At 48.3% G+C, this 27,048-nt stretch overlaps 1 protein-coding gene across 1 annotated transcript in view; it reads left to right on the top strand.

Annotated features, from left to right (window-relative positions):
- FAM193A (family with sequence similarity 193 member A) overlaps window positions 1-27,048 on the top strand; it is a 111,920-nt gene that overhangs the window by 75,304 nt on the left and 9,568 nt on the right. Inside the window, exons 13-18 of the mRNA XM_004383514.3 lie at window positions 3,129-3,327; window positions 4,376-4,648; window positions 5,810-6,092; window positions 6,700-6,883; window positions 8,515-8,745; window positions 12,460-13,276. Coding sequence (XP_004383571.2) covers window positions 3,129-3,327; window positions 4,376-4,648; window positions 5,810-6,092; window positions 6,700-6,883; window positions 8,515-8,745; window positions 12,460-13,276 — 1,987 coding nt within the window. The remainder of the gene's footprint in view (window positions 1-3,128; window positions 3,328-4,375; window positions 4,649-5,809; window positions 6,093-6,699; window positions 6,884-8,514; window positions 8,746-12,459; window positions 13,277-27,048) is intronic.

Genomic DNA, 27,048 nt, shown 5'->3' with positions numbered 1-27,048 from the left:
CTGCACAGTCTGTGCTCTTTCATTCCTCTAAGCTAAATTCTGTTCAACAAACATTTATTGAACATCCAGTATGTGCCAGGCCTGTGCTACATGCTAGGAAAACAGAAATTGATTAATCCTGGTCCCTGTTTTCAATGCACCTGCAGTCTAAGGAGAAGACAAAATTATAATAATAATCAAATAAAACAAAACTAAAATACTATGACATGTCTTAATAGAAATTGTAGATGCAAAGTAGAAAAGTAACACCAAAGAGGGAAAACTGTTTGAACGAGCCCATGGGATGGTTTCACAGAGGAGACCATGCCGGAATGGCATTTTTGAAGGATAAACAAGAGCCCTCTGGACACAAGCTGTCTGTTCAGAGGAGTCAGCCAGCCATGGGCTGTGAAACCCGTATATTAAAACCAATCTACGACCTCTCTTAGGAGGCTCTTGATAAATATTGAAGTAGCTTCAGAGCACTGGTGGTGCTTCTGCTGTTCAGAGTTTACCGGCTGGAATAGCTTGTAGGAAGGAGCTGCCTCTGAAATCCAGAGGCATGCAGGGTGAGGAAGCTGGCTGGTTTACACCTGCCAGGCATTTCTGCCCCTCCTGTGTAATTGCTGCTTTTCATCAGTTCCCTCTTAGCTAGGCAGCACTTAGCTTATCACTACCTTGTAGAAACTGTGTCTATTGAAATATGATTTTTTTGTCTTCCTTGCTCTTTGCCCCTGGGACTCCCCTGCCAGAGCAACTAGTTCATCAGACCCTTGCTTTTATCCTTGGTGGCCACAGAAACAGGAAGGAAGACCTGTCTCTTCCTGCTTTCCAGTCCTGAAATGTCTGCTCAGGCTCGCCTCCCCACCATTCTCCTCACTCCTCACTGGGTCCTTTGCTGGTCAGTGGGTGCCCTAAGCCATCCCTGCCCCCGGGTCACTCCGACTTCCTCTCTGCTCCCAGAGCGCTAGCCAGAGGACGTGGCTCCGCTGGGCTGGCTCTTTGTTTGTTTGCCTGTTTGTTCCTTTGTGTTCGTGTAAAACGATGATGACCCCCCCCCCGTAGCACTCACTGAACGCTTGCTGCGGGCTGGGCAGTGTGCCACATACTCAATATGCATTGTCTGTTTATTCTTACAACCACCCCTGAGGTAGGTATTTCCGATTTACAGATGAGAAAACTAAAGCCCGAAAAGACTGAGTAATTTGCCTGAGGTCACACAGCTAGTGAATGGAAGAGCTAATATCTGGACCCACCAAAGCAAGGACGCTTGAAGGCAAAGCACGAGACTAGAGTTCAAATCCCAGTGTTGTCCCCTAATCCCACTTCTGGTGATGGAGCCAGAAACAGTGATTGTTGATGTAGACAGTCAGCAAATAGCTGTTGTCCTGACAGCGCTAGGATTCACCCCCTCCTCTCTGTCTTCAGCCCATCGCGTCATCACCGTGCATGCCGTGACTGACTCAGCGTCATCGCTCACCCTCTGGCTCACCTACCATGTTGCCCCCAGCTGATCTTCCTAAAACACCCGTCAGATCCCCTCACTCTGCTGCATAAAACCCTCTGTGGGTCCTTCCCCCCTTTCAGGACAAAAGTCATACAAAGGTTGCCCCTAGTTTGGCACCCACTCCACTCGTCCTGGAGTCTTCTCAGTCCAGCCAAGCAGAGCTGAAGGGCAGACAGTCCTCGCCCATCTCTGCGGTGCTGCTGTTCACATCCATGTGCCATCCACGTCCTCCAGACCCTCTTCCTGCCCCCACCCCAGGCTGGACCCTCGGGATCTGCTGAAGTGTCACTGCTCTTGGGAATCCTTCCCCAGCTCCTTCCACCATGGTTTACAGCCCTCACTGCTCGTGTCTGCCACCACCAAGGGTCACCCTCTCGGGCAGGGTCTGTATCTGGGCCTTCATTTGTTCTTGCAATAAAGAAATATCAATTGAGGGAAGAAGTGTGTGCTCAGCATTGACACGGGGCTGGGGACATCAAGGGCCAGCAAGCCTCCAAATGTTCCGTTCCTTCGTGACGCTCATGCAATTTGGGAGATGAAACCAGTAGTTATACAGTGAGTCCTGAATTAGAACCGTGGTGCATGCTAAGAGGGAGAAGTTTGGATTTTATTGTGTTCTGTGGGCAGGCCCACCCTGGTCTGGGGAGGGAGGGAGTCAGGGCAAAAGCAGCTTCTCTGAGGCAGCGATGTTTAGGCTGAGGCCTGAGCGGAGCGCAGCGCGGGGTCTCGAAGGAGTTGGAGAGCCTGAGGACCAAGGATGCCTGTAAGTCAGGGCTTGGTGAGCAGGAAAGAGAGGTAGCCAGCTGGGGGCCAGGCTCCGTAGGTCTCCTCGGCCACATTAAGGACTTTGGATTTTATCTTAAGCGCAGTGGGAAGCCATTGACGCCTTCTAAGCAGGGGAGTGACATGATCGTATTTACATTCAAAAAAGATCACTCTGGCTGCTGTGAGGAAGTGGATTGGGAAGAGGCCCGAGTGTGGAGGCTATTGCGCTAGTGCAGAGATGGAGGCAGTGGAGCTGCCCAGAAGTGGACACTCAGGAGCTCCTAGGAGGTAAACAGACAGGGCCTGCGCCTGGGGGTGGAGGGAGAGGGTGGGCTCGAGCAGCTGCTCACTCAGTCAATGTTTGAGGTGGCTGGTGGACCATGGTCACCCTCCCTCGGCGCCTCCAGACCAGGGTCCACCCAGCAGCAGCCTCGGCCTCAGAGCTCGGCGTGGACCCAGTCAGTTCTTCAGACCTGAGCTGTACCTCACCGTGTGTAACAGATCAGTGAACGAGCTTTACCGTTCTCATCAGTGATTCCGAAGTTGAATTTTTAGCAATGATCATTCAAATGTCAGATGGAGAATAAGCCACAGGAACAGATCTCATGCGAATGGACCATGTCACAGTTTTGTTCAGATGTGTTCCTTGAGGCATCACTGCTTTAAAACCCTCGTCCAGTTGAAATTTGACGTATTATGTATCATCTTAGAAACACCTCAAGCCAGCACTTTGGGAAGTGTGTCCCCACGCAGGGACACTGGCACCCGTGACCGCACCCCACAGGGCTTCCAGTAACCATGTGTCTGCTTGTAGTGTAACTACGTAGGTGAACAGAATATTAATTTTGATATGTGATTAGAAAATTTTTTTTTGTAGGCTTTACCGCCAGCACCTGTTCAGAATCACACAAATAAGCATCAGGTATTCAATGCATCTCTTCAAGACCATATTTATCCAAGCTGTTTTGGGAATACTCCAGAGTGGAATAGTTCTAAATTTATAAGTCTTTGGGGATCAGAAGTGATGAATGATAAGAACTGGAATCCTGGCACTTTCTTGCCAGATACAATTTCTGGTAAGGAATTTGTTAAAAATTTCTTAAAGTTTTAAAGTAACCCGAGCTGAGTAGACTGCCACCGTTGTTGTCACCTTCCGGTAGAAGCCCTAGCACAGTCTGGAGCCAGCGTGCAGCGGCCCTGGGCTGCGTCTCGGCCTCGCCTCCATATCTAGTGGGGGATCCGTGGGCCCCGCCATCCCATTCCATCCTCACGTATCCGCCCAGGCTGCCCCACCGCACTCACTGAGCAGAGCAGGCCCTGGGCTCCCTGGTGCTTGGAGGCACGGTAAGCCTCGCCCTTGGCCCTGCCCACACTGGGGTCTGTCTTCCCCTCGTTACTAAGGGCCGTGTCTCCAGGGTTCTGAGTTCAGCTTTTGACATTAACTTGGCTCTCAAGCCGTGGTGACCCCGCAGACCCGAAACCCATGCTTAGGAGGTGGGGCACAGAGCCACAGGTGACTCGAGTGCTGGGACCTGCCTCCCTCCCTCTGATGCCTGCACTGACCCTACATGGGACCTGTCCCCTCCGACAGCTTCCCGCTCCCTGCCCCTGCCTCAACTCCGAGGCTCAGCTGTTACCACGGTGGCAGGGCCAGCGTGCGCTAAAGAGGGGCCGGCACCCACACCTCATCTGTTTTCACGTGGCGGGAACCCGCAGGGACCTGCCCTCAGCCCCTGCATGTGCTCAGAAAACAAGCTGGACTGTGCATCCTGATCTGTGCTTGGGAAGGATTTCTAGCTGTGTGACCTTGGGCAAGTTGCTTAGCCTCTCTGAGCCTCAGTTTCTTCATCTTTTGGATAGGAATAACAGTACCAACCTCAGAAGCTAGTTTTAAGACATTCAGTAAGATAACTTTTTAAAAGCACCTAGCACGGGAATTGGCACATAGTAGGTGCTCAATGAATTTGTCTTTCTTAAATGAAAAGCTAGTTGACGAGAAGCAGCCCTGGAATCCTAACTTCACTAGCAGCCCCGGTGGTAATGTTTAGTCATCAGCATGTTGTTTAGGTTTTGGCTAAATATTATTTCTCTTCGGAGCCTTAATTTTCCCATTCTTCTCTGAAGGGAGTGATTTATTAGGGGCAACGCTCTCCGAAACAAGACCTGACGCCCTTCCGCCTCCATCCAGCAGCGATACACCTGCAGTCTCAGATAATAAAGAGAAAAAAAATGCTGCAAAAAAGAAATGCCTGTACAATTTCCAAGATGCTTTTATGGAAGCCAACAAAGTTGTCATGGCAACCTCATCCGCCACGTCCTCCGTCTCCTGCACGGCCACCACGGTGCAGTCCAGTAACAGCCAGTTCAAGGTGTCGTCCAAAAGACCACCTTCCATAGGTAAGGCCGCCGGCTGCTGGAGTCCTGGTGATTGTTCTGCCTTTTCTGTTTCTTCTTTGTCGTCGGCGTTGTCATTAGCCCAGCCAGAGGTGTGAATTTCCTCAAAATTACTCACCTGCAAAGAGTGTGGTACTTAGGACTCAGGTGGGAATTTTCGTGGTGGTTCTTTGAGGCTTTGCGGTGCAGTATCTGGAGGGTCTCTGTTAACATTGTTCTGTGATGGGAGAGGCTGTTGCCTTTTGAGCACAAGGAGGCGTTTGCTGGAAGCTGTGTCAGAAAGACAAGATGGGTTGTAGCACGCTGAATAAGGTCAGGGACCATAGGACCCGTGAGGACGCTCGAGGGAGGGAGTAGGGTGTGCAGGCTGCTCTTTGCAGAAGCTTGCCAGCCACTAGCAGTGTCAGCACCAGGGATGCAGAAGTCACCGTCGTGCAGCCATCGGGGTCCTCATTGATTCAGGTAAGTGTCACCTATGACGTTGAAACCTCCAGATGTCCACTTGGGGAACGTGCTGGGTCCCCAGTCTGAGAGCACCGTCCCCACGCGACTGGTCGGTAGTATGTGAGTAGGCGCGTCCTCGCCAGTGTGGACCAGCAGCCGGAGGTGCTCCCCGTCACTGTCAGGTGCATTCGCACCAAAAATGACTCACCGGAATCTGCCCGACTCGAATAATGAGGAGACAGGTGAAACCCAGACTGTGGGGCAGCTGGCCCAGACTCAAAAAATGTCCTTGTTGTGGAAGGGGAAGAAAAAGGGTTAAGAGGCTGGGTTGGGGGAGAAAGCTGTAAAGGATATTCGGGGGAATTGGAAGTGTGAGTGTGGAGTGCAGGCCGGGCATGGTGATGGTACTGTGAGAACACAGAGAAAAGGCCGTCTTCTCTGGAGCTCACACTGAAGTAGTTAGGGGTGAATACAACTTACTTCCAAATAGTATGGCAAAAAAACCGTGTATGAGAAATAACATCAATATGACGAAGTATTAACAATTGATGATGTTAGGTAGAGGGCTGATGGATGCTCATGTACTATTCCTTCAAGCTGTAGGTTGGAATATTTTCCAAACAGAAAGTTGGTACAGATTTTTTAATTGAGGGAAATATGAATGACCAGTGTCTTTTCTTCAGCCATCGGAAGTGACCCTCGTGGCATCTTTAAATGCAGGTGAAGTCTTCCACGGCATCAGCAAGGACGACCACAGACACTCAGCCCCGACTGCGCCTCGGAGCAGCCCCACGGGGCTCGCCCCGCTGCCCTCTCTCTCTCCTGCTGCGCTGTCACCGGCCTCCACGCCTCACCTCGCAAATCTCACAGCCCCGTCGTTCCCCAAAACTGCTACCCCAGCTCCTGGCTTCGTGGACGCATGCAAGAGCTTCTGTGCAGCCCCTGTGGCGCCCCCGCCCCCCACCACGGACGGCTCCCTCAGCGCACCTCCCAGCGTGTGCAGGTGAGCCCCAGAGGCCCTTCCGGAAGTGCGGTGTCTGTTCCAGGACAACACAGCGGGGGACAGGCAGGGCACCCCAGCAGAGGCCACGGTCAGGGGCAGGCTCTGCAAAGGGCAGTCTGCCCATAGGCAACAGCAAGGTGTGTTCCTCGCGTGGTCTTTAAGCTGTATTTGTTGTACATTGACTAGAACCAGAGGAAAGGTTGTAAAGTGTGTTTACAGAGCACTGGGCAGCAAACACCCAGTAGGTTAAAAAGAAAACCACCCTACCCTTGGACTCCCCTGTGTGATGGCCCTCCCTTTGAGCGCCCCGTTGCAGGCGGTGGTGGGAGGGGCCGCCGCAGAGCGAGCAGACACCCTGCCCGTGAGCCCCTCCTGAGTGGAATGCCTGCCTGGTGCACGTGGTGTGTATCTTCCGTAAACCGCCCGGCGCTGGGGCCACCTCGCCCACGACGCTGCGTTGCCCTTCCTCTGTGTGACTGGCGGCCACTTGCCTTGTGTGCCTGTCCGCTCTGGGAAGCGGGCACATGGCAGGTGCCGTGGGGGGCGTGCTGCTGCGCTGGGGCCCCCGGGGCTGACTGCCTGCTCACCAGCCTGTTCGCCTCTGCAGCGACCCCGACTGTGAAGGGCACCGCTGTGAGAACGGGGTCTATGACCCGCAGCAGGATGACGGTGACGAGAGCGCGGACGAGGACAGCTGCTCCGAGCACAGCTCTAGCACCTCCACGTCCACCAACCAGAAGGAGGGCAAGTACTGTGACTGCTGCTACTGTGAGTTCTTCGGGCACGGCGGGGTAAGTCGGGGCTCCGGGCGGGGGGCGGGGTAGGTCGGGGCTCCACATGGGGTAGGTTGGCGCTTCATGCAGGGAGCAGGGTAACTGCTGCCCAGTACCCGGGGCTCCACGCGGAGGGGGGCCCAACCACTTGGGGCTCCACACGGGGGCGAGGTAAGTGCTGCCCCTTACCTGGGGCTTCACACGGGCGGAGGTGGGTAAGTGCCGCCCCCTACTCGGGGCTCCACGCAGGTGGGGAGGTAAGTGTCCCCTGGCCACTCAGGGCTCCGTGCAGGGGCCCGGGTAAGTGCTGCCCCAACTCTTGGGGCTCCACGTGGGGGGCGGGGGGTGGGGTGGTCCTCCTGCATGGATTCGGAGTTTCTAGAAGCACCTAAAATATGTGTGTAGGATGGATGTTTTTAAATTGCATGTTGTGCTTAAATTAGAGTTGAATCAGTACCGTTATGTTGTATGTAAAACTGTTTGCTCTACAGTTAAAATCCAGATACGAGCTGAAACAGTAATTCCACTTCTGGGTTGTACTTATCCTCAAGAAATAATTAAATATTGGCCCGAGACTTGGCTAAAAGGATTTTCATCACTGCATTTTTGTATTCATTCGTGTGTTTTTAAATAGTTGGTGAGGTGGGGGCACCCGCTGAGCGCCCAGCAGTAGGGTATTGTCTAGTTGGGGGTGTCCGTACAGCGGGGTACTCTGTAGCTGGTTGCAGCAGTTTCCTATGTGTACAGTTTGGCTCGTCTTATTTAAATACGAGACTATTAAAACACACAGTCGATCCTCGTTATTTGTAGAGTCCATATCTATGAATTCACCTACTCCCGAATGTTTATTTATAACCCAAGTGGATGCCAGTGGTGCGTCTACAGTCATGGGCGGACGTGTGCAGTGGCGCAGAGAGCTTGATTTGCCCAGCACGCAGGTTCTTCCCACCTGAGGGCGAGCAGGCTGGTTTGATACTCACTGCTGTAGTGCCCACAGCACCTGTGCAGAACAGAACTCCTGCCAGTGTTGAGAACCGACTGTACGTACCTTTCCGGAGCAGTAACTTTTAAATAAGGAAGTGCTAGCCATGGTCACCTTGGGGAGAGGCGGCAGGAAAGGTGTGAGGCTTGTAGGTTTTCTTTTTCCCTGAGTCCTGTTTGCATTTTCTAAACATGTGCCTGTGTTTTAATGGTCAGTAAGAAAACTTGGCAGTGGAGTTGTAGGCATTTTTTTCTTTTCTGGCTCCGGAAAGGAAATCATAAACGGATGAAAAGATTCTGTAGACACCTGCAGTTGTCACGGAAGGATCATCATAACGTATTACGTAAAAAAGTACATTTATCAGTATTCGTAATTGTTTCTTTTTGGTTTAAAATAGCCATTTGTGTACACAGTTGTACGTATTCTACCAGACTTTCCATGAATATATAAAAACGCTGGAGGGGGAGGTGCCAAAATACTGCCTTCAGGTGACTTGGTGACGAGTGTGTCCTGCCAGTCACTTACCTTAACACCCTTCCTTTTCACAGTGAACATGTATTACATTAATAATAAGAGTTATTTTTAAAGATATGGTCTGAAATCGTTATATTCAAAGTTGTTAAAACTTGAAGCTTCACTTAGTCATGTTCTTATTTAACTGTCTTAGCCTCCAGCTGCACCAACAAGTAGAAATTATGCAGAAATGAGGGAAAAGCTTCGTTTACGCCTGACCAAGAGGAAAGAAGAGCAACCTAAAAAAGCGGATCAGATCTCAGAAAGGGAAAGTGTCGTTGACCATCGAAAGGTAGAAGACTTGTTACAGTTTATAAACAGCTCAGAGACCAAGCCGGTCAGCAGTACTCGAGCAGCCAAGCGAGCGAGACATAAGCAAAGAAAGGTAACAGCACGCCTGGGCTTCTGTGGCCACTGCCCTTCGGGCGTCTCTCCAGGGCATTGTGCGTGTCAGGAGGTCAGGCCTGTGAGAGCCCCTGTCTGCCTCTCAAGGCCTGAATTGGAAGCTGGTTAAAGAGCCTACTTTGTTCGGTTTTCAGGAGACCATTTATCCTTTGGTATCAGGGGTTTGTAAACGGAGCTGAAGCAAGCCTTCAAGTCCTTATCCTGAAGCCATGGCTGTGTGGGCACCCTTCTCTCCCAAGGAAGGGGAGGAAGAGGGGCCCTTGATGTAGAGGGGACAGGACAAGGCGGATCTGCATGGGCTGTGGAGACTGGGGTTGAAGACGGGGTGACTTTGCTCTGGGGCTGTGACAGGGCCTTTGCACAGCGACTCCTCCGGACGCAGGCCAAGTAGCCCCCACGCCTGCTTCCCTGATCCTGCCCCAGCTCTCTTCAGAACAGAGAAGGAGCAGGCAGCATCCTTCCAGAGGGGACCCTGGGTGGCATGGGTGTGAGGACTGCAGAGTAAGGTGACCAGACCCCGGGGAGCCAGGAGTCCACACTTCCCCAGGGGCAGTGGTATCAAACAGGCAGCTGCCTTTTGAGACCAGACAAGTCATCCAGTGGGAGTGGCCCGGGGGCATGAATGGACTGGACCTGAGGCCTGATGACCGGTCATGACATGCAGAGACTCTGTGTTTGCTGACAAATGGGACGTTCCTCACTTCTCAGTACATGGAAAGTGATAGGAATAGCATCTGCTCTGTGATTCAGTGTGACCCCCCGCTCCCCACCCTGCCCAAAATTTATTTTTTCTTGGGGGATTTCCCACAGGGCAGATTCTGGTTCCTACAGCCAAAAGGTATTCAAGAGCCAGGCAGACTTCAGAGGGCGGACCTGGGCTCAGTGTGAGGAACGCGGGAAGATAACAAAGGTGCTAGCTGTGGAATGGATGGCTCTAGGGAGAACTGAGGGCCTGTCCTCAGTGTGGGCAGTCTGCCAGACACTGACTGGAAGATGCTCGTGGAGGCTGGACCATACGTCCTGTAGTGCTACTTCCAGCCTAGCAATGTGTGATTCTAAGGTCGTTGCGATTATTCCGCTAAGTGGTTTAACCATCCAGGGCTCTGCTTGTGCCTCCGGATCGTGAACGAGGTCTGCAGTGGCTGCTGGCTACGGTTGGAGGCTGTGGGGAGAAGACACGGTGATGGGGGAGAACCTGCAGAACCCAGAAGCGTTAACAGCATTGGGGGCCCAGAGGGTGCCAAGGCCTGGGGCCGGGGCGGGGGGCTTCCCTTTGGGGTTCACCAAAGGCCTCTGGGGCTTCTCCAAGCCCACCACTCTCAACCTTTGTCTCCTGTTCTCTGTCCTGTGGGCTGTCTGAGGCAGAGCCTGGTGCTACAGCCACTTCGGGCTCACTCGGGCCAGGCTGAGCCTTTGAAGCGGGTGCCATAGGCCCTCCCCAGCACCCTCTCTCACCGGGGACACTTCCTGGGTGCTCTCTGCCTTGCACCACTTTTTAAGTGCATCCCCCAGCCCTGCTCTGAGGCTCGTTGACTGTGGGCTGGTTGTTGAAGTAAAGGCGGTAGGCACTGTTCGTGAATTCGCCTCTAGGTTCTGTGCTGCAGCAGCTCCCCCTGCAGGCCTGTGTGGGAGGCATGCCACTGGGTGCCGGTGCTGATCCAGGACTGGTTTGTGACTGGTCCAGGACTGAGAAGGAGCTTCTCCTGGAGTGTAAAGCTGCTTCCAGTGTCGTTTGTGGAGACAGTCTTATTGTGAGGAAACACAGCTGGCCCGTGTGCGCCAGCATGCATGCTGACAGAGCTGACTCACACTCAGGCACTAGCTCCGAGTCTCACTGCAGACGTGGCCAGGGACCACTCCAGGAGCCTTGTCTCAGTGCCTGTCTCCCAGGAAGGGCTTCCTTTTCAGCGTAAAGGAGCAAGGATTTTAAATCGTTTTCTCCTAAATTACCATGTTAATTTTTTTAAAAGCCTGCCATTGTTCAATCTTTTGACATAATTTTATGCTAAATTTTTCAAAAAGACGAGTAAATTTGTCTCTTCAAGTATATTTCTACTGAAATATTAAAGCATCATGAGAAAATAGTTTAAACTTGGAAGGTCCTTTAAAGCTTCCCATGGAGCCTGTTTTTGCCAAAGTTTCTCATAAACTCACCTGTTGAGGACTGAGTAACATAAGGGGCTGGTGAGAGGTAAGGCCTCTCAGGACTCCATTTGTTTTCTAAACAGAAGGAGTGGCTTCCGTGGACGCTCCGGGGCCTGTATCACTGCTGAACACGCTCTTCACTCCAGGGCTCGTTAATTTCCTGTCACACTGGATGGCAGAAATACACCGAGATCTATTTGCCGTGTAGTAGTGACTGCTAGTCATTTGCTCTGTCATGCTAGTGAAAACATACGGGGACCTTTGCTTATTTACTAGGTGTGAAAAAATAGTCTTCAGTTTTTTAGCCCGCATGTCCTGCCTGTCCTGTGTATCCATGGTGATGTGTTAGCGTCAGCCTTCACCCAGAAAGGTGTGCTTGCTGGGAGTTGTGGTAGGACATGGGCAGCCGTTGAATGTGGCACAGTGACTCCTGCGCTGAGGGCCTCAGCAGACGGGTTGTCGGTGTGTTTTTTTGCCCGGCCCACGGAGAGCAGAGCCAGTGGGAGGGCTGGACAGGGGCACAGTGGGTGCCCAACATTGGTCGGTGCCCCTCCCACGAGGCCGCAGGCTTCGAGGAGCTGGAGGCTAAGTCCCACCCCCTGCCCCAATGAAGTATATAGCATGGTAGATTTATACACCACGGTAAACCCAAACGAGACTTGTGGCCATCGAGTCAATTCCAACTCATAGCGACCCTGTAGGACAGAGTAGAACTGCCCCATAGATTTTCCAAGGAGTGGCTGGTGGATACCGTGGTAGATAGAGGAAATCTCACCAGTCTGTACAATAAAATCATTTGGCATGAGTCTTAGTTATCCAGTGCTGCTGTAACAGAAATACCACAAGTGGGTGGCTTTAACAAACAAATTTATTTTCTCACAGTTTAGGAGGCTAGAAGTCCAAATTCAGGGCGCCAGCTCTAAGGGAAGGCTTTCTCTCTCTGTTGACTCCGGGGAGAGGTCCTTGTCTCTTCTGAGCTTCTGCTCCTGGGCGCTCTTCATGTGGCTTGACATGTGTCTTCCCCCATCTCTGCTTCCTAGCTTGCTTGTTTAATCTGTTTTAATCTCAAAAGAGATTAACTCAAGATACATCCTACATTAATCCTGCCTCATTAATGTAACAAAGACAACCCATTCCCAAATGGGGTTATAACCACAGGCATAAACCAAAAAGCCTGTTGCCTTTGAGTTGATTCCGACTCATAGCAACCCTATAGGACAGAGTAGAATTGCCCCATCGGGTTTCCAAGGAGCAGTTGGTGGATTCGAACTGCTGACCTTTTGGTTAGCGGCCTGAGCTCTTAACCAGTGCACCACCAGGGCTCCACCACAGACATAGAGGTTAGGATTTACAGCACACATTTTTGGGGGACACAATTCAATCCATAACAGGGTAGGTGTGTTTTGAGCTTTCGGCTGCTTCTAGCCCTTTCAGAGTTCGTTACTGTCCTGTTGTGTGGTTAGCTTTTGAATTACCTTATTTTCTGTGTGTCTCAATATTTAGACTGCCTACCGTGGCCCTAAGTCGCCTTTTCTTTTCCCACCGACAGCTGGAAGAGAAAGCCCGCCTGGAGGCCGCAGCCCGGGAGCGGGAGCACCTGCATGTCCTGGAGGAGCAGAGGCGGCGGGAGGAGGAGGAGGAGGAAGAGCGGCTCCAGGAGGAGCTCCGGCGCCTTCAGGAGCTTCAGCAGCTGAGAGCTGTGAAGAAGAAGAAGAAGGACAGGCCCGGTAAAGACTGCCCCAAGTTGGACATGCTGGCTCGCAATTTTCAGACGGCCACAGAGCTGGTACCTAGCTCTGAAAACATCCCCAATGGCTCCCTGGAGCACACTGAAGAACCAGAGACCTCATCTCGCTCCCCTTCCAGACATGTGAACCACGCAGAGCCAAGGCCAGGGCCGGACGAAGACGCCGCAGAGCCCGCGGGCACCAGAGACTCCAGACTCCTGCTCCGGAAGGAGGTCAACGGGAAGGCGCCTGAGCCGCTCTCTTTCCTCTTTGACATCATGCACCACCACAAAGAGGGGAGCGGCAAAGCGAAGCTCAGGCAGAGCAGCAAGGCCAGCCCCAAAGCCACAGAGGCTCCGCCCAGAGCCCGGCCCCAGACTGACGCCAAGGCCAAAGCTGTTGACCTCACTTCCCTCCCGGAGCAGAAGAGAGAGGAGAAGAAGGTCAACAGCAATAACAACAACAAAAAGCAGCTGAATCACATCAAGGAGGAGAAGGCCACACCAGTCCCCACCGAGCCCGCCTCTCCCGGCGAGTGTCCGCAGAACGGCAAGCTGATCCTGGCAGATTCCCCGCAGCCGAAGGGCAAGAGCAAGAAAAACAAGAAGAAGAAAGGAGACAGAGCCAACAATTCAATTGGTAAATACAGAACCAAGGAAGGTGTTTCTAGCCTGTGGCTTCTCACTGCCTGGGTGAGACGGGCAGTCGGAGGACCCCCCTGGTTGGCCATTCTCCTGCAGCCTGTCCCCCTCCTGTGGCTGGGATGGTGCCTTACCTGTCTCTGGCTTTGTGCTTGTTGTGGCCTTTTCACCACCGGTGAGGGACGGATAGTTCAAGAAGTTGCATCCACGCAGCCACCCATCATCAGCACGTGGCCGCGTTTGCTGTCTCTCCCTCCCCCTCTCTCTCCCCCTGTTCTTTTTCTGAACTAAGTGAGAATAGGTTGTAGATGTTAGGCCCTTTTACCCCTAAATACGTGCATGTGAATTCCCTCAAAACAAGGACATTCTTTTACAAAACCACAGTGCAATGATCAAAATCAAGAAATTAACACTGATATAATACAATTATCTAATGATAGGCCTTACCCAGATTTCTCCAGTTGTTCCATTAACATCCTTTATAGCAAAAAAAAAAAGTGTTGTTTTTTCTTGGCCTAGGATCCAGTCCAGGATCACATGCTGCATTTAATTGTCATGCCTCCTTAATTTCCTTTAATTTGGATCAGTTCCTCAGGTTTTCTTTGCTTTTTATGACCTTGATGTTTTTGAAGAGCATAGCCATTTGTTTTTTGAAAGATCCCTTGATTTGGGTTTGTTTGATGGTTCAGCGGTTCAAAACACATTGGACTCAAATTATATGTTTTTGGCAGTAAGACCGTAGAAATGATGTGTCCTTCTAGTGTGTTGTATCAGGAGGATGTAATGTCTATTTGTCCCATCACTGGGGGTGCTAATTCTGATCCTTTGGCTGAGAAGCGTGTGCTCCGCTGTGAAGTGACCGTCCCCTCATTGCCAATTAGTAGGTGTGTTGTGGGGAGACGGGTCTGTTTCTCGTCGGGCACTCACCACTAGGGTTAGTAGCCTTTGGTGGTTCTTGCCTCAGGTGGTTGGTACGTTGCTGTTTGACCACTGGTGGTTTTTCTAGGACAATTCTCCCTTCTGTGTTCATTTGGCATTCTGCTCTGTGGAAGAGCTTTCCTTCTGCCCCTTCGTTTTTCATTCCTTTCTTCGTCTCAGGGTGGATTTATGGATCTGTAATTTATGCCGTCGACGGTGATTCTTTACTGACACTCTGCATCTGGATGCTCTAGTCCCGGGTCTGATCATCGGACGCCTCCTGAGTGCTTTTCACGCTTCCCGTCTTTCCTTGAGCCGTCCTTAGTTTCTGGCATAGTGAAAGGTTCCAGACTCATCTTGGACTCTGCCTATCCCAGCCCCATAGTCAGGCATTTCTCCAAGGAGCCCTGGTTCTCTTTAGTAGAGAGTGGGATATAGAGATTGAGATCCGAGTGCTACTGGTGGATCATTGCTGCTGGGCCCTCACAGTCGACAGAGCTAGGAAGTGCGTGTGTGTGTGTGTGTGTGTGTGTGCGCGTGCATGTGCACATGTGTGTGCTGTTGTGTGTGTACGTGGCACAAGTACATCTATATCTGTTTCTATACCTAATTCTGATATTATCAGTTCACACTGACACCTCTAATTCCACTCTAGTACTACAGGGTTCAAGATGCCCTGGTGGCAGAAACAGTTAAGTGCTAGGCTGCTAACCAAAAGGTTGGTGGTTCCAACCCAGCCAGCAGCTTTGCAGGAGAAAGACCTGGAGATCTGCTCCCGTAAAGATTACAGGCTAGGAGACCCGTGGGGCAGTTTGGCTCCATCAGCTGGAGTCCCTGTGAGTTGGAATGGATTCAGCGGCACCCACAACAGCAGGGTTCATTCCAACCCTCCCCCTTTCCTTGTTTGTAGCTCTGTTCTCTCACAGTAAAAAATGGGATTCCCCTTCTCTGCAGTGTAGCTGCTTACTTGTTTATTCCTAGAGTAGCTTCTGAGCTGCCCCCCTTCTGTAGCACTGTGAAAACCGGGGACTCGTTTTCAGTCTTTGCTTGCAGTTCTTGTTGACTGTAGCCTAAGAGCATGGAGTCAGAATGCTGGTTAAGTCACTTGGATTATCCTCACCTCCCCCACCCCGGTACAGTCCTGGGACTCAAAGAGATGAAGCTGGGCTCGTTGGTCTCTGTCCTGTGTTAACAGTCACTGGATTATCCTCAGCCGGCCCCCCCCAGTACAGTCGAGGGACTCATGTGAGATCAAGCTGGGCTCGTCGGTCTCTGTCCTGTGTTAACAGTCACTGGATTATCCTTACCGCCCCCACCCCACCCCGGTACAGTTGAGGGACTCATGTGAGATCAAGCTGGGCTCGTCAGTCTCTGTCCTGTGTTAACAGTCACTGGATTATCCTCAGCCGGCCCCCCCACCCCGGTACAGTCGAGGGACTCATGTGAGATCAAGCTGGGCTCATCGGTCTCTGTCATGTGGTCTCTGTCATGTTCTGTTTTGGTTTTAGTTCTCACTGACCACACTCCCTTTTCCCCTGTCTCATTCCCATCTACCCCCTGTAGGGAACTAATTGTTTCCTTCCTTTTTTATTTTATTTTTACAGAAAAGGTAACGTACTATAGTCTTTGGCTTTCCCCCGCCACTTAACGTGTTCTGGAAATCCCTGTGTTCCTTCACTGAGATCTTCCTCATTCTTAGAGCTGCATAGGACTCACCTGTAGATACACTGTCACGTAGCCTCCTGTTCTCTGTACGAGCATTTAGGGGTTTCCAGTGACTTGTCATTACAAACAGTGCTGCAGTGAGTACTTGTGTGTGTCTGGGTTTGTGTTGTCTGGAGCTGTACCAGAGAGGGATTTCAGGGTTAAGGTCCACGTGTCTGTAGTCCTGCCGGATCTCGCCAGCTTCTCCTCCAAGCCCCACAGCGGCGGCAGGGCACCTGCGTCCCCAGCTTCGCCGGCGCAGCGTCTCGTCTTGTCGTTTTAATTTGTGAGGAATTGTACCTCGGTGTAGTTTCAACTTGCATTTTCCTGTAATTACAGTGAGATCATTACTTTTTCAGGGCTGTTTCTTTATCTCCTTGGAAATTTTCTGTTCATATCTTTGAAAAACATTTTTTGTTTAACTGTGTTACACGCTGCAGATATTTCCTCCCATGTCATAAGCTGTCTTTTGGTCTTGTTTATGATGCTTTTCAGCCAGGCCGTGTTTACATGGGGGCAGTGGGGGTTCAGTGGTGAATGTGGGAGGCCCGGCTTAATTCCCGGCCAGTGCACCGCACACGCGGCCGCCACCCGTCGGTCAGCAACGGAGGCTTGCGTGCTGCTGTGATGCTGGAAAGATAGACATCAGTGGAGCTTCCAGGCTGAGACAGACTAGGAAGAAAAGCCTGGCAATCTGCTTTTGAAAAACCAGCCAGTGAAAACCTTATGGATCCCAATGGTCAAATCCCACTGTGGATGAGGGTGCCGTGAGTCGGGGCCAACTTGACAGCCGCTAACAGTAGCAACACTTTTTTGTACAGGCCATCCTCAACTTAGGACGGAGCTGCATTCCGACGGCTGTCGTAAGTCAGTTCTGACGTAAATTGAGTACCTCTTTTTCTTTTTTTTTAGTTTTCATTATTATTGCCTTTTATTATTAGTATCTTTATAAATCCCATCCTTGGACATGTTCGAGTGAATGCCTGAGAATGAGAACATGAGCAAATTACATGCTGCAGCGTTGTCTGTAGCGCACATTCCTAACAGGAAGACGTCCAAAAAGAACAAAAACAGATGGTCTTACGTGCGATTTGTCGTAATTAGGGGACTACCTGCTACCTGTAGTCAGTTCGTCCATCTTTTCTTTTATTGCCTCTAGATTTTGAATAATTGTTAGAAAACTTTTCCTTACACTAAGTTTAAAGAGGAATGCAACTGTGTTTTCTCCTAGCACTTGTATGATTTTTCTTTTCCACTTAGAGTTTATTCTTGTGTAGGGGGTGAGGTGTGGAGCCAGGTTTATCTTTTTCCAGATGATTAACAGTCATCTCAGCGCTAGTTATTAAAAAGTTCGTCTTGCCCCAGCGATTCAAGATACCACCTTTAGCATATATTAAATTTGCACGTGTAGTTAAATCTGTTTCTGGAATTTATCCTTTTCCACTTTATTTATGTGCCATCATCACACTGCATTATTTTTAGAGGCTGTCTTAGCTGCCTAGTGCTGCTGTAACAGAAATACCACAAGTGGGTGGATTTAACAAACAGAAATGTATTTTCTCACAGTTTAGGAGGCTAGAAGTCCAAATCCAGAGTGCCAGCTCTAGGGGAAGACTTTCTTTCTGTGACAGCTGTGGAGGCATGTCCTTGTCTCTTTACCTTCTGCTTCCTGGTTCCTTGGAGATCTCCATGTGGCTTGGCATCAATCTTTCCCCATCTCTGCCTACCTAATCTACTCCTTTTATCTCTTGTAAGAGATTGACTCAGTATACACCCTGCACTGATCCTGCCTCGTTAGCATCACAGAAAACTCATTCCCACGTGGAATTATAACCACAGGCATAGACGTTAGGAGATACAGCAGGTGTTTTTTGGAGACAATTCAGTCCGTACCAGAGAGGTGAGAGTGTTTTCACGCCTTGTAGGACTATTCTCCTCATAACCTTTCTTCCTCAGGGTTTTCCTGCCCAGCCTTTCATGTTTGCTTTTCCGTATAAACTTTAGTGCCAACGTGCCTAGCTCCGTAAGAAGGCCTGCAGGTGTCTTTAGTGTGATTACGTTAAATTTAAATTAGGGAGAACTGATGATGTCTTTTATGATGTTGATCGTTTTACCAAGAACAGGCATGTCTTTCCGTTTGTTTAAGTCTGCTTTTGAGTCTTTCAGGAATGTTTTACGTTTTCTCTCTTAGTGGGTTTTCCACATTTCTTATTAAGTTTATTCCTGAGTGTTTAATCTTCTGTTTTAAATGAGGCCTTCTCTGCCGTTCCCTCTGCTGACTCTGCCCCGTCCAGTGTAGCAGCCACTTGGTACTTGTTCCTGGGCACTGAGCTGAGGCTGGGCCAGGTGGAAGTGTGTAGTAAGTGTAAGTACACACTGGAGTCTGCAAACCTAGTGTGAAGAGAGTGGAAAGTATCTCAATTATAATTTCTTAAACACTGATTACATGTTGTAATGCTTTCTGATAAGTTAAGTAAAATGTATTATTGAAATTAACTTCACCGTTTTTTGTTTTTTTTTTTTTTTTTCTTTTTTAATGTGGCTACTAGAAAATTGATTGTGAAGATGGCACAGGACCAGGCAGTGTTTCCTTCTGTATGAGTTGGAACTGACTCAATGGCACCTAACAACTAGAAAATCTTAAACTAGAGAAGTGGCTCACATTATGTTTCTACTGGACAGTGTTGCTGTAACTGACTGTCTCTATTAAAGCTGTTTATTCTTGTTAACTTTGTGTCTTCTGCCTTACTGAAGCCTGTCCCTGGATGGCGCAAACGGTTAAACATTCGACTACTAGCTGAAAGGTTGATGGTTCAAACTCAGCCAGAAGCGCCTTGGAAGAAAGGCCTGGTGATCTGCTTCCGAAAGGTCACAGCGGTGAAAACCCTGAGGAGCAGTTCTACTCTGCACACATGGGTCACCAAGAGCTGAGATCTACCTGATGGCAACTAACAACAAGAGCCTGACACCATTATTTTACTGTTTGACTCTTAATATTGGTTCTCTAGGATTTCCCAGGTGTATTATCAAATATTCACAAAAAGAGAAAGGTTTACTGTTTTTTTTTTTTTAGTTCCTCTACCTCTATTTTCTGTTTAACTGCTTTGTTCCTGGTATGAACGGAAATATCTCTGGTATTTCCACGTTAAGTAAGAGGCTGGCTTCAGCACTAAAGTCCCTGCGCTGTATCGAAGCTAAGATAGTGTCCGCTGGCTCCTGCTTCCCTGAGTGTTTTGATCGGGAATGGGCGTTGGATTTTATCAAAGGCTCTCCCCAGCATCTGTGAAGATAATCCTGATTTTTCTTCTTACCCATACCCATTGCCGTCGAGTTGATTCTGACTCATAGTGACCCTGTAAGACAGGGTAGAACTGCCCCATAGGGTTTCCAAGGCTGTCATCTTTACAGGAGCAGACTGCCACAGCTTTCTCCTTCAGAGCGGCTGGTGGGTTCAAACCACTGACCTCTCAGTTAGCAGTCGAGCACTTAACCACTGCACCACCAGGGTTCCTTCTTTTCTTTTTACACCTATTTATATGGTATGTTGTATTACTGGATTTCCTAATATTGAACCAACCTTGCAGTCCTAAAATAAATACCACTTTCTTATGGTGTATTATATATTTATTTTGTTTTGAGTTCAGTTTGCTCTTATTTAGTGTTTTTACATCACTCTTTGTAAAAGAGAATTGTCTGTAATTTTCTTCTTTTCTGTACTGTCTATGTTAGCTTTGGGTATTAGTGTTATACTTGTTTTATAAAAATAATTAGGAAGTGCTTCTGCATTTTTGATGTTCTAAAACAATTGATGCAGCATTGGGACTACCTAGGCTCTGAAGGTGGGATAGAAATGCCCTTTGCAACCATCGGGGCCTGGTATATTTTTATGCAGGGTACTTCATTGTTAACTCACTGTCTCTTTCCTCTGTGGAAATTGGTCTGTTTAATATTTCTATCGCTAATGAGGTTAATTTTGGCAAACAGTGTTTCCATAGTAAATTACCGTTTTCAACCAGGTTTCCAAATTTATTTGCATAGATGTCTGCAAAGTAGTGTCAAGATTTTCTGACAATGTTTTCAGTGATTCTTCTCCCCCTTGGCGTTGCTTGTTTTGTATGTTTGTGCTTTCTCTCTGTTTTTCTTCAAGTTAGTTAGTAGTTGGTCTGTTTTGATTTTTTTTAATAACCAGGCCCTTGATTTATTAATTAGGTTTTGCTTTTGTTCTTTCCTCTGTCTCGTTAATTTGTGCTTTTGTCTTTATTTCTTTTCTTATGTTTTACTTTATTCTTTTTCTAATTTTTTGAGTTAGGAATTTAGATTGTTTTCATGCCTCCGTTTTTATTGAGAAAAGCTCTTTGAATTTTCCTCTGATCATTGCTTTAAGTCTATCTCGTAGCATCTGATAGATTATTTCCATTAATAATTATTATTAAATAATTTTAGAATTTCTGTAATTTCCATTTGTTTTCCCCCTTTCACCAATTAAGTGACTTTCAGATTTCCAGTTGGGAGGACCTTTTTTTGGTTAATAGTTTGTAGGTTTTTGCATCGTGATCAGAGAATATTATTTGTAATATTTCTGCTTCATGAAACTTACTGATATTTTCTTTGTGATCAATATATGATCAACTTTTGTGAATGCTTTATGTGCACTTGTGAAGGAAGCATAATCCTCTGTTATCATGGTAGAAAGTTCTGTAGGTTGTCTTTTCACTCTTTTGATGAAATCTTTTGATGAACGTAAATATTTAATTTTTATGAAGTCCGTGTTATCTATTTTGTTTTCTGCTGCTTATGCGTTCTTTGTGTTTGATAGTCTGTCATTGAAAAAAATTAAGTCCCATAGCTTTCCTCCTATATTTTCTTCTAAGAACTTATAGTTTTAAATTTAACATTTAGGTCCTTTATACATTTTAAATTAGTTTTTGTGTATAGCCTGAGGTATGGATCTTGCTTCATTTTTCTGCATGTGGAAATCCAGTATTGCCAACATCATTTGTTAAAGAGACTTTCTTCCCCATTGAATAAATGTAGCTCCCTGGTCAAAAATCGATTGGCCATAGATGTTTGGATTTATTTCTGGGTTTTCAGTTCTTTTCCATTAGTCTGTGTGTCCATCACTAAACCAGTACCAGCCTGTTTTGATTACTGTAGCTATGTAATATGTTTTGAAGTCAGGAAGTGTGAGACCTCCTACTTTGTTCAAAATTACTTTGGCTATTCAGTGTCTCTTGTCTTGCTATGTAAAATTGAGGATTAGTTTTTCCATTTCTGTAAAGAGTGCTGTTGGAATTTTTATTGGGATTGCATTGTATCTGTAGATGGTTTTGGGTAGTATTGACGTCTTGATTGTATTGAGTCTTCCAGTCCATGAGCACAGGACATCTTTCCACTTATTTAGGTCTGTTTTAGTCTCTTTCAGCAATGTTTTAAAATTTTCGTTGTAGAAGTCTTTCACATCCCTGGGTAACTTTATTTGTAGATGTTTTATTCTCTTAGATAAATGGAGGTGTTTTCTTAATCTCCTTCCCAGCTTTCTCCTTGCTAGTGTATAGAAACTGTTGTGTCTTGTATTCTGTTGCTCGAATCTTTAAAACTCAAGGCTTAGTTTGGCCCACAGCTCCAGGCGCTCGTCCACCTCTCTGAGTGGCTGTGAGCGACCTCCTGTGTCCAGGAGCTGTCCCTACACTCGCGTTGACGTGTGCCATCCTGTGCTGTGCAGGGAGGCCAGAAAACAGTCACTGGATGCGTTTCCTTTGCACCTCATCTTTCCTACTTGTCCTAAGTTGAGATTCCCAAAGGATGACACTCTCGGGCCTTGTTGGCCTTTCTCTGGATGCCCAGCCTTCCTCGTGAGACCCTGAGTCATGTGGGGCATCAGGTGAGCCTGTGGCCTTCTGGACGGGAACGACTTCCTAAACCTCTTTCTTTGCTTCTCCCAGAGGTTTTGAGGGCAGCACTGAGCTAGCAGAGACTGTCACAGAGCAGGCACACAGTGGGCTCTGAGGGACTACGAGTCCCCCACCCACCCACCCAGGAAGAAGGGACAGTAAATTGCCAGGCCCGAGCCCAGTGAGAGTGTGAGGAAGGGGAGACGGGAGGGTCCTTTCCAGTCACTGTTGTAGAGGCCTGGTGCCTGAGGAGAGGCGCTGGCTTGCGGCCGAGTACTAGGAATGCAGTTTTGCCCACATCGTCAGGTGACTTTGTGAAGGGAGGTCTGGGGTGTGGGTGGAGGTTTGGGAGTTGTCACCATCGGGGATTGTTGAAACCACGGGGATACAGTGCAGGGAGGGAGGGCCAGTGCAGAGCAGGACAAGACTGAGGGTGGGAGATCCAGACGCCAGCAGGTGCACAGGGGGTGACTTGTCAGTGTTGGGGGACGTGGCTGTGCAAGATGGGGGGACTGTGGCTGTGCAGGAGCTTCGGAAGCTTTCTCAGGTGGCGCTCCTCTGAGCTAACAGATGGGAAGGCATTTTGCCTTGTGTGCTATCTGGCTCATCAAAAATTTCACCTGTGATTATACAAGTAAATCCTGCCTTCATTGTGCTAGGAGAGGCCCAGTGATAGGAAGAAACCAGGTCTTTGTTTATGAAGGAGTCTTTAAAACCATCCCCCGTGGTAAGGTCTGTTGGGCAAGTGGAGATGCACCTTGCACGTAGAAGTTAAGGGGTCTCTACCTCTTCTGCTGAACATGCCAAGTGCTGTATCTGCACCACCAGCCCTCGCAGCAACCTGAACTCGTGCTGATGGGGCCCTCAGCTGGCACATGAGGCCCAGACGAGGCCTGGCTGGTGGGGAGTGGGCCTGCAGCAAGGCCTCGCCTGCCCACCGGCCCGGCCCACATGAGCGGCGTCTGCAGTGAGGCAGAAGGGTAGGCACTGGAGGGGAGATCAACTGAGATCCTCTAGGACCAGAACTTTGTAACTGAGTAATCCTGCAGCAGCAATCACCCTGCTCTCCTGCCTGTTTTCAAAGAAGAGGATTATTTAACTGCAGGGTGGAAAATAGCCTTGCTTCTTATTTGGAACAGCTTAGAAAGGATTTGATGAAGTCTCTGGCAAATCCGGAGCGCTCTGGTGTGTTTCCAGTGTAAACTGAATGCCTGGGAGAGCTGTCTTCTCTGTAGAGGTTGACATCTGCGTCCTGGGTGTAGTCACGTTCTCTTACCTCACCGTGTGCCTGCCCTCTGGGCAGCTCCTGTGGACGGCCGGCCCTCTCGCCCCCCAGCAGGGACTTCGGGAAGCCTCCGCCCTAAGCAGCTTTGTCGTTGTTGTTAGGTCCCGTCGAGTTGGCTCAAACACATAGCTACCATATGTACAAGAGAACGAAACTCTGCCCGGCCCCGCGCCATCCTCACTATCGTTGCTGTGTTTGAGCCTATTGTTGCAGCCACTGTGTCAGTCCATCTCATTGAGGGTCTTCCTCTTTTTGCTGACCCTTTACGTTACCAAGCGTGATGTCCTTCTCCAGGGACTGGTCCCTCCTGATAACATGTCCAGAGTACATGAGATGCCTCTAAGGAGCGTTCTGATTGTACTTTTTCCAAGAGAGATTTGTTCGTTCTTCTGGCAGTCCATGGTATATTTAATATTCTTCACCAACACCACAATTCAGATGCATCAGTTTATCTTCGGTCTTCCTTATTCATTGTCCAGCTTTCACATGCATATGAGGCAGGTGAATATACCATGGCTTGGGTCAGGTGCGTTTAGTCCTTAAAGTGACATCTTTGCTTTTGAACACTTTAAAGAGGTCTTTGCAGCAGATTTGCCCAATGCAATAACATCATTTGATTTCTTGACTGCTGCTTCCATGGGTGTTGATTGTGAATCCAAGTAAAATGAAATCCTTGACAACTTCAGTCTTTTCTCATTTATCATGATGTTGCTTATTGGTCCAGTTGTGAAGATTTTTGTTTTCTTTATGTTGAGGTGTAACCCATACTGAAGGCTGTGGTCTTTGATCTTCACCAGTAAATGCTTCAAGTCCTCTTCGCTTTCAGCAAGGAAGGTTGTGTTATCTGCATAATGCAGGTTGTTAATGTGTCTTCCTCCAATCCTGCTGCTGCATTCTTCTTCATATAGTCCAGCTCCTTGGATTATTTGCTCAACATACAGATTGAATAACTATGGTGAAGGGATACAACCCTGATGCACATCTTTCCTAGTTTTAAACCATGCAGTGTCCTCTTGCTCTGTCTGAACAACCACCTCTTGGACTATGTACAGGTTCCTTATGAGCACAGTTAAGTGTTCTGGAATTCCCATCCTTCTCAGTGTTATCCATAATTTGTTATGATCCACACAGTCAAATGCCTTCGTGTAGTCACTAAAGCACAGGTAAACATCTTTCTGGTATTCTCTGCTTTCAGCCAAGATCCATCTGACGTCAGCGGTGATACCGTCGTTCAGAGTCCTGTTCTGAATCAGCTTGAATTTTTGGCAGTTACCTGTCGGTGTACTGCTGCAACCGTTTTTTAAATTATCTTCAGCAAAATTTTACTTTTGTGTGATATTAATGATATTGTTTGACATTCTCCCTTCTCCAATTTATTCCATCACCATTATCTTCAATTCACTGCCCCCTAGGCTTCCCATCAAAGCTTTGGAATTGCTGTTGTCAATTTGATCTCACATAGATAATTCTTTTTTTGTACTTTAAATGAAGGTTTACAGAACAGAATAGTTTTTCATTAAACAGTTAGTACACATATTGCCCTGTGACAATGGCTGACAAACCCCTGACACGTCAACACTGTCCTTTCTCAGCCTTGGGTTCCCTGTCACCAGCTTTCCTATCCCCTCCTGCCTTTTAGTCCATGTCCCTGGACTGCTGTGCCTCCTTAGTCACGTTTTGTTTTATGGGGCTGTCCAGTCCCCGGCTGAACAGTGAACCTCGGGAGTGACTTCACCACTGGGCTAAAAGGGTGTCTGGGGGCCGTACTCTCAGGGTTTCTCCAGTTTCAGGTCAGTAAATCTGGTCTTTACTTGTTTGTTAGAATTTTGTTCTACATCCTTCTCCAGCTCTGTCCAGAACCCTCTGTTGTGATTCCAGTCAGAGCAGTCAGTGGTGGTAGCCGGGCACCATCCAGCTGTACTGGACTCAGTCTGGTGGACGCCTTGGTAGCTGTGGTCCATTAGTCCTTTGGACTAATCTTTTCCTTGTGTCTTGTTCTCTTCATTCTCCCTTGCTCCCAAAGGGGTGAGACCAGTGGAGTATCTTAGATGGCTGCTCACAGGCTTTTAAGACCCCAGATGCTACACACCGAGGTAGAATGCAGAACATTGTCTTTATAAATGGTGTTATGGCAGTTGAGCTAGATGTTCCCCAAGACCATGGTCCCCACAGCCCTCCACCCAGCAGTTCAGTCCTTCAGGGAGTTTGGATGTGTCTGTGAGCTTCCATGACCTTTCCTTGTACAATGGATATCCCTCGTTCAGAGTCCTGTTCTGAAACAGCTTGAATTTCTGGCAGTTACCTGTCAGTGCTGAAGCAAAATTTTACTTTCGTGTGATATTAATGATATTGTTCGATAATATCCGCATCCTGTTGGATTACCTTTCTTTAGAATGGACACATATGTGGATCTCTTCCAGTTGGTTGGCCAGGTAGCTTTCTTCCTAATTTCTTGGCATAGATGAGTGAGTGCTGTCAGCGCTGCATCTGTTTGTTGAAACATCTCAATTCCTGGAGCCTTGTTTTTCACCTGTGCTTTCAGTGCAGCTTGGACTTCTTCCTTAAATACCATCAGTTCTTGATCATATGCTTCCTCCTGAAGTGGTTGAATTTCATCCAATTTTTTTTTTGTTACAGTGACTCTTGTGTATTCCTTCCATTTTCTTTTGATGCTTCCTGCGTCGTTCAGTATTTGCCATAGAATCCTGCAGTATTGCCACTCGAGGCTTGAATTTTTCTTCAGTTCTTTCAGCTTGAGAAATGTTGAGCCTCTTCTTCCCTTTTGGTTTTCTAACTCCAGGTCTTCGTATATTTCATTATAATACTTTACTTTGTCCTCTCCAGCAGCCCTTTGAAATCTTTTGTTCAGCTCTTTTACTTCATCATTTCTTCCATTTGCATTAGCTACTCTTAGGTTCAAGAGCAAGTTTCAGAGTCTCTTCTGCCATCTTATTTTGGCCTTTTCTTTCTTTCTTGTCTTTTTAATGACCTTTTTTTACTTTCTTCACGTATAATGTCCTTGCTGTCATTCCACAACTTGTCTGGTCTTTTGTTCATTAATATTCAGTGCATCAGATCTGTTCTTGAGACGGTCTCTAAATTCAGCTGGGATGTACTCAAGGTTGTACTTTGGTTCTCATGGACTTGGTTGAATTTTCTTCAGCTTCAACTTCAACTTACACATGAGCAATTGATGCTCTGCTGTGCGGTTGGCCTTGTTATGACTGATGATATCGAGCTTTTCCATCATCTCTTTCCACAGTCGTAGTCGATTTTGATTCCTGTGTATTCTGTCCAGTGAGGTCTACATGTGTAGTTGCTGTTCATGTTGATGAAAAAAGGTGTTTGCAGTGAAGAAGTCGTTGGTCTTGCAGAATTCTCTCGTGCTGTCTCCGTCATCATTTCTGTCACCAAGGCCGTATTTTTCAACTACCAATCCTTCTTCTTTGTATGTTCCACGCTCCAGTTATTAGTGGATGTTTGCAGCTGTTTCTTCATTTAAAATTGTACCACGTCAGCAAGTGAAGGTCCCGAAAGCTTTACTCCATCCACGTTATTATGTTCGGCTCTACTTTGAGGAGGCAGCACTTCCCTAGTTGTATTTTGCGTGCCGTCCAACCTGAGGTGCCCATCTTCTGGTACTGTATCACACAGAGTTCCAGTGCTATTAATAAGGTTTTCACTGGCCAGTTTTCTCAGAAGTAGACCGCCAAGTCCTTCTTTCTAGTCTGTCTTAGTCTGGAAGCTCCAGGAAACCTGTCCAGTCTGGGTGATCCTGCTGGCATTTGAAACACTAGTGGCATAGTTTCCAGCATTGCAGCAACATGCAAGCCACCACCATATGACAGACTGGCAGAGGAGTGGTAGCTAAGGGAAGAATCATCTTGCCCCAGAGTCTTCTCATGGGCTGTCTGATGGGCTGGCTGTGTTTGAATGACAGCCACATCAGAGTCTGGCTTCCAGCAAATAGCT

The sequence above is a fragment of the Trichechus manatus genome, unplaced genomic scaffold (assembly GCF_000243295.1).
Source record: "Trichechus manatus latirostris isolate Lorelei unplaced genomic scaffold, TriManLat1.0 scaffold00111, whole genome shotgun sequence".
Classification (NCBI taxonomy): Eukaryota; Metazoa; Chordata; class Mammalia; order Sirenia; family Trichechidae; genus Trichechus; species Trichechus manatus.
This window is presented reverse-complemented; position numbering and strand designations above follow the sequence as displayed.